We start from the raw sequence: 12,599 nt of genomic DNA, 5'->3' as shown, positions 1-12,599 counted from the left end.
TTTTTTTTGTTTTTTTTATAAATCCAACACCGTGACATTACATGACACTTTATTTAAAATACAAAATAACATCATATAGGGAGACTTTTACACACAATACATACAGGCAAGACTAGTTTTCTAAGAGTCCTGTTTTAAAGGAGGACGGGGTCACAATCGGTTCCTACTGAAATCGTCGGGGGGTTTTTCTTCCATCTGCGTTTCAGCCAGATGTTGTGGCGAACTCTGGCTTCTGGGGCGTCTCGCCTTCACTGGCAGTACTTGAGATGCATATGTGGCACTGGGTTTCTATGGTAACTGACATGGGTTGTGCTGGCTGCATTGGTAACAAACACCCCTGAGAAAGTAGAGAAAGTATTCGGACTGATTCTGGGACGTCCCGCTCCGTGCCTGTGGTGATATTAGTCACTGGCAGTGCTGCTCTACTTGTCCTGATAATCCACCTCTCTCTCTCTCTCTTTCTCCTGCCGTTGTTGTTTTTGTAGCTGTGTTACAGTGCAACATGGAAGCAGAACTAGGAACTTTGTTTTTATGGAAATAATCCTACTCATCTGGTCTCTCTCTGACTGATCCGATCAAACATGGCGGCGCAGTCGTCGATGTCTCAATTCTCAGCCGAGGCGCGTCGCTCGAAACTCTCCACCAGAGCCCCAGCGTGGGATGGTTACCACTTGTTACCTTCTGAGATGTTCATCATCTTTAGTGTATTTAATGTGGGTGTTTTCTGAGAGGGGGAACGGGTCTTTCTCTTCCCCTCGATTGTCTCACACCTCCTCTGGATCCATGGGACCCTCGGCGCCCTGCGGGGCGTCGGAGTGGAGCCGCAGGATGGGCTTGTTGCACATGGGGCACACGCTGCGAATCTCCAGCCACTTGAGCAGGCACCTGGGAGGAGGAAACACAGGAGCAGTGTGTTTACTGCAGCAGTTCGTTCCCGCTTGAACGGTGGTTTCGTTCAAGAGATGAAGAAAAGGCATTTAAATGGAATATTGAGACAGAAACAAAAACAAATAATGCCAATCTTGCACTAGAATTTAAGTGGGTAAATATTTTTTCTTGCAAAGTTTTGATCAAAAATGTACACACTCTGTCTACAAATTTCCGCCCCTTGGAAACAATCATGATTAATCAATTATTGATATGATCGTCAACTAATTTAGTAATCGATTAATCATTTGCACACGGACTAAAAAAAAAAAAGATGAAAATTATCAAAAGAACAACTCCATAAGACCAGTACTTGAAACAAAACTGAACAGAAAATTTATAAATTTTGCATTTAAGATAAAAACCTTCTTTATAAATATGTTCTACCCAGAACTCCTCAGGTGTTTCACCTTTAGCTTCACCTGGTACAAATTCAGTACAAAAAAATGATTAAGCACATCCATTTATTAACAGATTAATCAAAAAATAAATAATTATTAGTGTTTAGTAAAGAAATGCATCTTAGGCAATAAAATGTGCATTGTATTTAAAAAAGGAAATGAATAATTTGTGTCTTTTAATGTATTTCTAATATTGTATTTAAAAAAACAAAGCTGAACTGGTTAAATGAAAAATCTGCAGAATGTGCCTTTTTTTCCAAATCCAGTCAGAATAATCAATAGAATAATTGACAGAGTAATCGATTACAAAAAGAATAGTTACAACTATGTTATAAATATTAAATATTTAACCAGTCAGGCTCTATTACCAGTTATTACCCAATCATGAAATGACAATGCTGAGGCTGGTTTCTGATTCTGCAGAGCCCTAAATCGCTGTTTCGCTCTATTTTTGGCTTCTGGACAAGCTTGGATCGGTTAAAACCTGGAGGAAACCTCAAATTTAAATTCACAAAAATCCCAGTTTAATCTAACTTCATTCTGTTTGGGATAATAACCTTGTGGAAACCTCACACTGGTGTTCCACCAACTTCTGGTTTATGACAAGCTTGAGCCTGGGTTGTTCCAGGACTTAAACCAATCTTCTTTGACACAGTTTGGCTCAGATGGTTGGAACCAGGATGTTCCGACGGGTCGTCCAGATTGGTCAGACTAACATTTAGATTTTACACAGCTCCTCTACCATTCAGTTCCTTATATATCACCATGCCAAGCTTAGAAAAAGCTAAAAAAAATCATGGAGACAAGTCCCTCTATCCCTACTGATAGTCTGTTAGGCTGGCAAAATAAAACGTGGCTTTGAAACGCATCAAAACATCCGACTGACAGATCTGTAACTCCAGTCTCTCGAAGTCAGGTCAGATGCTGTGATGAGGAAATACGCCGTTCATTTATGTGAATGCGTGCGGCAGAGCCTGAACGGTCCGAGGCGCTCGGTTCATCAAAAGCCTCTGGAAAAAAACATTTTGAAACGCTGCAGCATGTTCTGAAATCATCCCTCATATTTTCAATCATTCGTCCACATTCACAGCTGCACTGGAAATGGTGCTCACTGATTTTAACTGTCAATAAGTCGTCGGGCTTGCTTTTTTTTTACATTTTTTTTCTATTTTCTGAAATCAAGTGTTTACAAAGATAGGAGAACGAGATATAAAATGTAGCCTAATTATTTGACTCAAACAACGAGCATCTCATTATGGCCAATAACATAGAGGGACATCAAAGTTTCAGCAGAAGTCTGTTGTATGAGAAAATTATGTTGTTTCACCTGTTTATTCGTCTTATAATGGTTTAGCCTTCGAATAAAGAGAAGGCTAAACCGAAGAAAATGAGAATCTGACATATTTTAGTTGTCAAACCACTGTCAGAAACAGACAGGAGTCTCTGCTTATTAGGAGAATGGAAATGCAAACAGATCTGACATATGACATCACATAGGTCAGGTGTGGCCAAAGAGCGGCCCGTGAGCTATTAGTGACCCTTGGACTAATTTTCCCAAACCGCAGTTCAAGAATGATACAAATTGTAGAACCATGTCTACCCGAAGACTTTTACTGAAAAGCCGATTTTGATGCACCCAAATCAGCTTTTACTGAATTAATGAGACTTGACTATAAATGTAGAAAGCATTCTGAAAAAAACGGTGACCCAAATTCTCTTCTTACAACTGAGAACAGAGCTAATCTCTCCAGAAGCCCTTAGAGCTCAGCAACACTCACTTCTTGTGAAATGCATGTGAACACGGACACACGCCCAGTTCGTCTCGGGTCCTGAATTCCTCCAGGCACACGGCGCAAGTTTGCTGCATCGACAGAAACAGAGCGGGTTAGTTTAAGGTAAAAGAAGGACAAAACATTCCTCAGCGTGCCACAGAGAGCATCATGTACTTCAGTTCTTGAACGGCACGGTTGTCTCTTTCGAACCAGAGGGCCATGTGTTTCCTCATTTCACAGTAATTTCATTTATCTCTAATGAACAAATAGGCCGTTGTTGAGAAATTGCGATCTTGCTTTGTTTCCAAGCAACAGGACCAGTTGGACACATAAATACATTTTTAAAAAATGTCTCCCTGAAAACATATAAATGTGCTTTCTCCAAGCATCTAGAAATTGTACCACAACCTTCTGGTATGTTGAGGTTCGAATTTAAAGACAATTCAAAATTGTTTCATTGTTCTGGATTTTGGGAATCAAAATTATTCTGTTAATTCGTTTCCCTAATTAAACTGAAAATACATTTTAACAGCTATTATACATTTCTATGCTGAAATGTTTTTTATTGATCTCAGTTGATATTATGACCTTAAATGTTGTCATTAGCAGTAAGAGGAAAATCACTCTAATTAACAGAAATATCAGCTTTAAAACACCAGTGTGTGTATAATAACTTCACTTAGTGAACGAAGTGACTAAAATCAAGGAATTTTTCAATAATATTCTAAATGGTCGAAAATGACTACATGTATGTACACTGTAGATGTATGTGCACTGCTGTCATTGCAACAGTCACACATTGTGCAGACGCGTTCGCATTGACCTTATTTAAAGGCATCTCCACCCTCATTAATGCAGTACGGCCAACTAATCACGCCTGAAAGGAAAAGCTGATTGAGTTAACCCGACTAAACAAACACACCCAGCTCATAATGGATCATCTGAGCTCTTGTGGAAAAGTATTCTGGCTAAAATAAAATGTCATTGTTAAAAAAAAGAAGAAAAAAAAAATGTCAAGCTTTTACGGAAAACGGGACTCACTCCGAGAAGGCTCAGCTTCTTGCTGGCTCCTTTCAGCACCACCTGCAGTGAAGAGAGCGAGGAGAAAATGTTGGATGTTTTCTTTAAAGCTCTTCTCATTCTTCCAGTTCATTCTCCCAGTGCAGGAGCCACGAGCTTAATGCAGAGAGCTAAGAGGGTTTTTCCTCACACAGTCGCTTCCTTTTACCTCTTTCACACATTTGGTGAAAACCAGCGAGTAAATACTGACACACAGGTGGAGTCAAGGCCATCTATAAAAAGTGCAACACGGTGGACTTCCATGAATTTATAACATCCTTCAGAAACCTTGTAGGGCTGAAACAACTGACTAATTCACTAATTGATTAATCGCTAACTGGAATATGCAGACTCGAAAAAAGGAAATTTGATGAAGAAACAACAGCAGCAATTAAGCTAAAACTGTACAAAAAATAAACTGAACTTTTCACATGTGGATGTTGGAACAGCAGACGCATCCTCTGCAATAACTGATCAAGCATTCACTTAAGGGATGCGACAATGTTGCACTTTAGAAAATAAAATGTTTATTTTTTTATTGAAGACAGAATTAAACTGTCTATTTGGAGCTTTATTTCTAACATTTTAGAAAAAAAAAAAGGCTTAAGCGATTAAATGACAAAATCTGCCGAATGTGACAATTTTTTATCGGATTAACCGTCATAATAATCAATTACTGACATAATCAGCAGTCGTAGCCGCACATCCTAGCGTTACACAGTCCCCCACAGTGACAGGTATGGGTGCGACGTACCTCGTTGTAGCTGAACTGCTCCCTGGTTCCTTGCTGTTTTAACCTGAGGGAGACACAAGAGAGGATAACGCCGCCGTCTGCACAGTGACAACTGCATCAGGGGAGAAACGGGCTCTAAATATGACAGGTTTACACTGAAATGTGTTCGGTTCAGTCAAAGCAGACGTAAATCGCAAGGCTAACTGTCAATTCATGAGGCTTGTTCAGAAGCTCTTTAATAAAGTTAAAAGCAGAAGAGATCAGCCGTCATGCGTCGATTAAAGATGTAGGGAGGGTTGGTGTTGGGTTTCACCCGGCCAGACTTTCTCCTCTTGTATCATCCTGCTCGTCAAAAGGAGGAAAGTGGGGTGAGCGTTACAATACAAGCTGTCAACTAAAAGGTATATTTGTTGGTTCTCCTCGTAAAGCTGTATTAAAAGCCTTTAAAAGGTTTTAGATTTTGCAGTAGTCTGACCTTTTGCTAAAAAATATTGAGCAAAATCTTTAAGTTGAGTCATTTATTTTGTAGAAATCTCATATAAAGAATAAATATTTCAACAAAATCACCAGTGGCCCAATTTATGTAAGAATCAATTTCTAAATAAATATTACTGAGCCCATTTTTTATGCTTTATTTTCGTCTTCTTCTTCTTTTTGAGTTTATTAAGAGTTTCTAGGAAATTCCCCTTCAGTAATCCACGGCTTTCAGTTTTCCTGAGGCACAAATAAAGAGAATAGAGATTATGGGGGAGTTATAGTACCATGTATTAAAATAGGGAATGCTAATAATTATGTCACTTGTGATTTTGTCAAAGCCGATTATTTTTTAACATACCCAAAGGGGAAAAAAAGGTATTCATATTAAAGGTTAAATATTTGCCTGTGTTTCTTTGAATTTGTAGGTCTTTTGCACATCTTTTACCAGGTCGGGCAACAAATCTTCTCAGGTCTGGGTCTGAAGAAAGTTCCAGAGGTTTAGCATCTGTTTTGAAGCAGGTAGTGAAAGGAAAGACGAGGTAATGCTGTGCTCAGATCGGAAACTCTGAATTTTCAAGTCAAACTAAATGAAATTCCTCCACAGAAGGTTGAAAGCTTCTCACCACCGCTGATCTCAAAGCCCAATATGGCTGCTGTCTATATTAAACGTAGGACAAGCAGCAGAAAAAGCAGAAGTCATAGTGCCGTTCAGCCTGTCTCTGAAAATGCCGCTGCACCGTTAAAATAAAATAAAATGGAAAGGTTTTTTATTTTTATCTGATCATGGAGCACAACAGCTTTAAAATCCCACTGCTTTTCCCTCTTAACTGGATCACAGTTTTTGTTGGGTCTCATTTCCAGATCCAAATGTTGACTTCAGAGGGTAACAAGAACACACCAGTATTTGAGAAGTTGGTCCCATTACAATGACATTTCCCTGTATAATCATTAATATAAAAATAAATGCTTATATAGGTTGTACTATGCAGTTATTTTTAGGTAGAAAGAAAATTGAGAGTAAAACCCTTCCATGAACCTACCTAAGCTGGAAGTGTAATTCAGATGATGGCTTCTAGGTGCTTGAACCGGCCCAGTGTTGGTAAACTCCCTCAATTTCTAAACATCTCTGAAAGAACATGGAGCTCTTTTTTTCTGCATGTCTAATTACCAAACCACTTAGTTTTAGTGTGCTCATGTAGTTTTTAGTCAACGGTTTTTGCAAATGTAAAATAGGCTTCAGTAATGATTTTGGGGAAAGATTTCAGATACTAAATCAATTCCTTTTTAAGGAAATCAAACATTTTAATTCTTTTTTTCAGACCAGACTGAGATTCTGAAAAAGCTCAACATAGGTCTCATCTGATTAGCAGTTCCAGGTAAATTTACAGCATACAGTACACACACACACACACACACACACACACACACACACACACACACACACACACACACACACACACACACACACACACACACACACACACACACACACACACACACACACGCGCACACATAACTAAGGGCATAAAAGACCGGTTAACCTAACATAGATATTTTTGAACTACATGAGGAATCCAGAATACCCAGAAAGAATCCACACAGGAACGCCGTGTGGCAAAGAACCCCAAAGTCAAACACTAACGACTTTCATGCTAGTAATGTACCACCCACACACCTAAGCAAATGTCTCTCTTCTGGGTTTTGGAAGATAACTAGTATGGCATGTTGTCTTGCATTTCCTGTTCTGGGGTGGATAAGAGCAATCTCTCATCATGTCACATTTTTATGGCAGCAGGGAAAATAAATTGGGAAACACAATTTAGAGTCTGGAGACATTCAAAATGACCAAAAAAAGTAAATTATGGCTTGGCGGCATTAGCTTCATTTAATACACTGGAATGTCTGAGGTGGCAATAAATGTTGCACAGATGATTATTAAAAATAAATAGTTCTGTTTGTGGAATTATTTGTTTTTAATAAATTAATATGAGGAAGTTAATGGTTTTTTTATGCAAAAAGAAAATATGTAAAACTTTTTATTCAGCTACCAGCGATGTCAATATACATGAAGGATGTCGTTTGTGCATAAACATATTGAGAAACAGTCGCATAACTAGTTTATATACAGCAATTGTGGTTTTTTTTCTTTTGTTTTCTTTTTGTTTCTTTAATACTTCTCTAATATCTTTTTTTGGCCTGGCTTCCTCCTCATCAAATTTGTCGCCAGCTTTGTCTTTCTGCCCTCTGGGGCCGGACAGGTGTCGGTTAGTGGCTTTCACAGACAGCAGCTGCCTGCTCCGTCTGAAAGTAACACAGACGTGCGCAGAAAGCGAGAAAACCGAGGCAGCAGGGATGTGGCTGAACATCAAAGGACGAGGTGAAAGGTCTCAACTTGCTAAGTTCATGCAAATCCACCTGCAGAGTTGGTGAGAAATAATTTGCTAACGAGCAACAAACGAACCCGAATTTGGTCACTTAGAGGCTTAAATGCTCGTTATTTGAGGAAAAGGTCACAAACATAAAATAGCAGGTTTTGATTCTAGTGGAGAGAATCAAAACCATTGAGAAGTTGGTTTACATCCATTCTAAAAATATTTACTTAATTAGTCTTCTTCTTTTCATCTGCTTTAGCCAAATCTATTTTCAGTCTGATTCTTCTCCCAGCTACTGGACGAACGACCTTACCTGAAAAGGTAGCAGCAGAAGATGAGGCTGAGCATGAAGACGAAGAGGCCGATGCCCAGGACGATGACATAGACGTTGAGGGGGAGGTGGTAGATGTCAGACGTCATGCTGCAGTAGTGTTCAGAGCGATGAAAACTCAAACCACAAAGGCATCCTGCCAAGAAGAGCGTTCAAATGCACAAGTTTGTCACTCGGTGCGTTTATGACGCCAAAGCTTTCCCCTTGTTCTTTTGTCATTTCAAATGAGTAACTGCAACCTGCTATGTCACTTTTTAAAAATATGTTTCTGCATGTGTTTACTGTATTAAAACTGACATTTTGTTGCCTTTATCAACAGAAACATTGAAATAAACATGCTTTCTGCAGCAACTTTTTCCTCACAATCTTTGTGAGAAGCTCCTTTAGTGTTTCTAAAGTGAGCCATACCATATTTGGATTACAAAGACCCACAATAGAGTTGCACATTACTAGAAATAGAGCAAAAATGTGATGATGTTGTTGACCATTTACAAAAAAATAATAACAAACAAAAACTGGTGTATTCATTGTAAACATAGCATAAAGATGGTGATTTGTGGTTCACAATACAGATTGTTTCCATCCGAGCAACATGGTTTATTGAAAAGTCGGTTCTGGTAAAAGTGAGCAAATGGATCCACAATATCAATAATATTGATACCAAGCCTGTAATTGGTATTGTTACAATATCAGTGTGATAAGATCGATACTTTAGTTTCAGATTCCTTCTTGAAATTTTTATTTATTTTGGTATTCTAGTTTCTCTACTGAACCGCAAAGAAGATTTTTATTTGAATTATTCTCAATCTATAAAACAATACACACAAGTTTAGACTAAAGTATTAGTTGGGCTTTAACAATTCAAAAGAGAAACCACAATAACTCACAAAGGTCAGAAGTTTGATATAATACTTAGATAATGAGTATCGGGGTCGGGAATACGGGCCCTATCAGATCGATACCAAAATAAGCACACCTCTAGCATCGGCCCTTATGTGGCATTTCAATGAAGAAAAAAGATAGTTTCTCATCGAATTTACCAGAGGATCTCAAAGCCCTCCTGAAACAATACGACATTAACAGCGCAAAGACGATAAATTAACAAATCCGCCTAAAACCTAGAACACCAGAGTCCACCAACAACAGATCCCCGTCTGCTTGGTGCTGACGGGCACAAAACGTCTTGTGGGTTTAAACGCAACACGCAGGTGTGTCCGGGGAGCTGCGCCTGGCACTGCGGTGGCAACTGAGGCGCTCGCAGGATTGAGCTTTAATTGCCTGTGAACAAGACAAACATGAAGGATGGACAGCACTTCTGTCACGACACCATCTGTTCCACAGAATCTTCCGAGATGACTGGCAGAGTGTGAGTGCAGGCGTGTGCGGGGGTGTGTGTCAGAGTGTGTGGGGGAGGCCGTGTGGTTGGGATTTGTTGCTGAGGAAGTGGGGGTGTGCTAAATAGAACGTACTCTTAGGGGGGGGGGGGGGAAAAGCACCATTTGGTCAAACCGTAGAGGAGGAAGCCCCACTTCCACAGACCACATGTGTTCCTATTAATTTGCTGTACAGGATGCTGTTTGCCAGCCTCTAAGTGACCATGTGTCACTCTTTACAGTGAGGGAATGGGTCCAGCTTGCAGGCTGCGGGCAGGGGGTTGAGTTTGTCATGGCACGGGGCGGGTTAGGAAATTTATGAGGGTACGGGGTCCAGTAGGGACATCCGAAGGGAGCGTCAGACATTACACAGTTTTAAACGAATATACATTGCGTGTACACAAAACCAATGACATACAGATAGTGATCAGTTTGAGATTATCGGACATATAAAGTGGGAAAAATATCAATGTTTAATATTTTTACAGCAGATTTTGGGGAGAGGATATTTTGTGTTCTTAGGAACAAATATGTCAAGATTACATTTTAAGGGTTAATCCATGTGAACGGTGTGAAGGTTTGGTTTGGTTTGGCATGCTTTTAGCAGCTGGTGTACTGGTAACTGGACCAAGCCAAGCTGATATGACCCAGTTAATCAGGCGGGCAGGTAGCCTGCAGTCCGCTGCCTTACACAGTTTTAAACGGATGTACAGTTTGTGACATGCGGTTCTTATGTTTTCCAACTGTAGTTCTAAAATAACATTAGTTTTATTAGAGCTACCAACGACGCTCCTTTGCTTTCCACAACATGGCCATTAAAGTTTCTTAGGGTGTTTTTGTGACTGAAAATATTTCCAAACAGCCAAATGTGTCTGTCTTATAGTTTTTCTTTCTCAGCCAACCGACCTGCAGTGTGCAACTTAAGACAACAGGTACCAGAAAGTAATAACAAGAGAGGTTTAAAATATCCTTGAATTCAGCTTTATCACACGCATATTACTTCCTGCTCTGTTTCAATCTCGTCAGTCAAGTCTGCGGACTGCCACCAACTCGCGTGTATTTACTGGTCGGCGGTGAAATCCACTCACTTACCGTTACACCATTGGAATGGTTGCATGAAATTCGACTCCCAAGCAGGCAGCAGTGAATTCAGGGCCCTGTCAGGAGAAGAGACTGCAGAAACGCCAGAAGCAGTGGATCCGGAGTCTCAGATGCCGTAATTTGTTTCTTTCTTAGCGAAGGTTTCTCTCCCTGACCTGGATCTTTGCGTTAGCTCCTTCAGAAACAAGTCATGGGAGATTTTCAGAGTCCAGAAATCCTCGGGAGGTGTGGTTCTTTTTTGTTGTTGTTGTTGGCTCAGCAGTCTGGGCTGCACAGCATTCTCCCAAATCTGGATCAACCACTCCGGGTTGAGTTGAGGTGGCGAAGATTTGGGTCTGGGGACCTCAGATGTTTCTGAATGATGTCACCAAAGGAGAGAGAAGAAGAAAACAAAGAAACATGGCTGAGAAGAAACAGGAGCAGAGGCCTGGTGAAACGAGTGAGGACTTGTTATTGTAAAAAAAAAAAGAAAGAAAAAAAAAAGCCAAAACCTCACTGAATCATAAACAACAAGCAGCCTGCAAACAGGAAATACTCACATTTCTAACAGGGAGAAGGGGAAAGAGCCTCCTTGACTTCACTTTGCGTCACTTTGCGGTGTCGTCTCCTCTCTCCCCCCAGCCACCACAACCTCTTGCCAGTTACAATGGCATCCAGCGTTAAAATGACAAATCCTCAACCCTCAACGAAGGCAATAATCCAACATTAATCTGCGCTCTTGTCTTCCTCCTATAAAGCAGCTTTTTCTAACAGGGGATTTTCACAAGTCTCACCCCCTCTTCGGTCTCCTCTTCCCCCAGTCCTCCGATCTTGCAGTCGGTGCTCCTCCTCGGCGATGAAGGCAGCGATGTTCTCCTTCTCCAAGAGCAAACAAAGTGAGGACAGCTCCATGCAGTCACCAGCACTCCTCTATAGCTGCTGTGTGTTTGTGTGACACTCGGAGAAGATACGTGCGTGTGTTTTGTTTGTGCGTAGGGAGGGGGGATCCTACTCTCCCTCTAACCATCTGCTCCTTCGATTAAGAAAAGACGGAGAGAAGAAAAAAAAAATCTGAGACAAAGGCGGAGTGTGTTTGTCAGCCTCTCGCACCTCCAGCTGGCTTTGTCATGGCAGACTTCTCCCCCTCTTTGCTCCCTTTTTTTTTTCAGTCCATAATGGTGCCTGCAGTTTGCCTTTTCCCCCCTCTTCTTTCCTCTCCCTCGCTCCTCTCTCTTGCTGCTCTGCTTCGGGTTTGTAAACAGATCTCTGCTCATGTGACCAGCCGTTTTGCCTCGCAACTCTCTTCTCCGTCAGCCCTCCCTCGCAGCCTCCGTCCTCCAATCTGCAGGCGGAGGCCAGCCAGAATGAGCCAGACGCTGACGAATGGGGGGCGCCTGCGAGCACGGCGTGCGTGCGTGCGTGCGTGCGTTTTTGCGTTTCTCTTCCACCCCTCCACCACTCTCCCTCCTCCATACACTCCCATGCAAATATGTGTGTGTGAGTGAAAGAGAGAGAGAGACTTGCAGCAAAGTCAAGGGAGTCCAATGATACGCGCATGGCTGATGTCCTGACAACCAAAACAAAGTGTGTGAAATGGAGGTCAGGTAGGAAAGAAACGATTTCTGTCTTTTAAAAAAAAAAAAAAAAAAGCTATGGAATAAACAGAAATCTTAAACACGAGAGAATTTATGAAAATATATTAATTTAAAAAAAAAATGCAGGCTGAAAATCACAAGCTGGACACACCCCCACACCAGCAGGCCTGGCTGCCAATCCGCTGAGGAGAACAGCTGCTGGGCTATCGGGCAAGGAGATGGTCAAGGGGAGGGCTGCTCCAGTAATCCCCAGGGGGCATTGAGGGAGGGTAGGGAAGGAGGGAGGGAAAGAAGAGTAAGTGGGATGCATGACATTTCCAACACCTCCCTCCCCCCTCCTCTCACACGCTAGTAAAATACGTGGTGTGAACTTAAAAATTAGGCCTTCACGGCTCCGTCTGAATTTCTTCCATTGACTTGGATTTCTCTGGTAGCATTTAAAACGGACCAATCAGCATGCTGAAGGAGAAGTTATGATC

At 41.2% G+C, this 12,599-nt stretch overlaps 1 protein-coding gene across 2 annotated transcripts; it reads right to left on the bottom strand.

Annotated features, from left to right (window-relative positions):
* Positions 1–32: 32 nt before the first annotated feature.
* LOC114145356 (RING finger protein 122) lies at positions 33–11,833 on the bottom strand. 2 transcript variants are annotated; one of them, XM_028018880.1, is made up of 8 exons: positions 11,086–11,833; positions 10,702–10,900; positions 10,538–10,602; positions 8,055–8,208; positions 4,914–4,956; positions 4,142–4,183; positions 3,107–3,189; positions 33–885 (listed from the first exon to the last, which is right to left on the bottom strand). In XM_028018880.1, the coding sequence occupies exons 3-8, from the start codon at positions 10,560–10,562 to the stop codon at positions 765–767; spliced, it is 468 nt and encodes a 155-aa protein (XP_027874681.1). In that variant the 5' UTR covers positions 10,563–10,602; positions 10,702–10,900; positions 11,086–11,833; the 3' UTR covers positions 33–764. The 2 variants fall into 2 exon arrangements, with proteins under 2 accessions (XP_027874681.1, XP_027874679.1); XM_028018878.1 differs by having other exon boundaries at positions 10,538–10,900; positions 11,086–11,832.
* Positions 11,834–12,599: the final 766 nt, after the last annotated feature.

The sequence above is a fragment of the Xiphophorus couchianus genome, chromosome 5 (assembly GCF_001444195.1).
Source record: "Xiphophorus couchianus chromosome 5, X_couchianus-1.0, whole genome shotgun sequence".
Taxonomy (NCBI): Eukaryota; Metazoa; Chordata; class Actinopteri; order Cyprinodontiformes; family Poeciliidae; genus Xiphophorus; species Xiphophorus couchianus.
The sequence above is the reverse complement of the archived record's forward strand: the minus strand, read 5'-3'. Positions and strand labels throughout refer to the sequence as shown.

Coding starts and splice junctions, on each gene's coding strand:
- LOC114145356 (XM_028018880.1), bottom strand. CDS start 10,562: ATGCAACCATTCCAATGGTGTAACG. Junction 4,957..8,054: donor TTCTGCTGCTACCTTTTCAG/GTAAGGTCGTTC, acceptor TGTCTCCCTCAG/GTTAAAACAGCAAGGAACCA. Junction 3,190..4,141: donor AGAAGCTGAGCCTTCTCGGA/GTGAGTCCCGTT, acceptor CTGTCGATGCAG/CAAACTTGCGCCGTGTGCCT.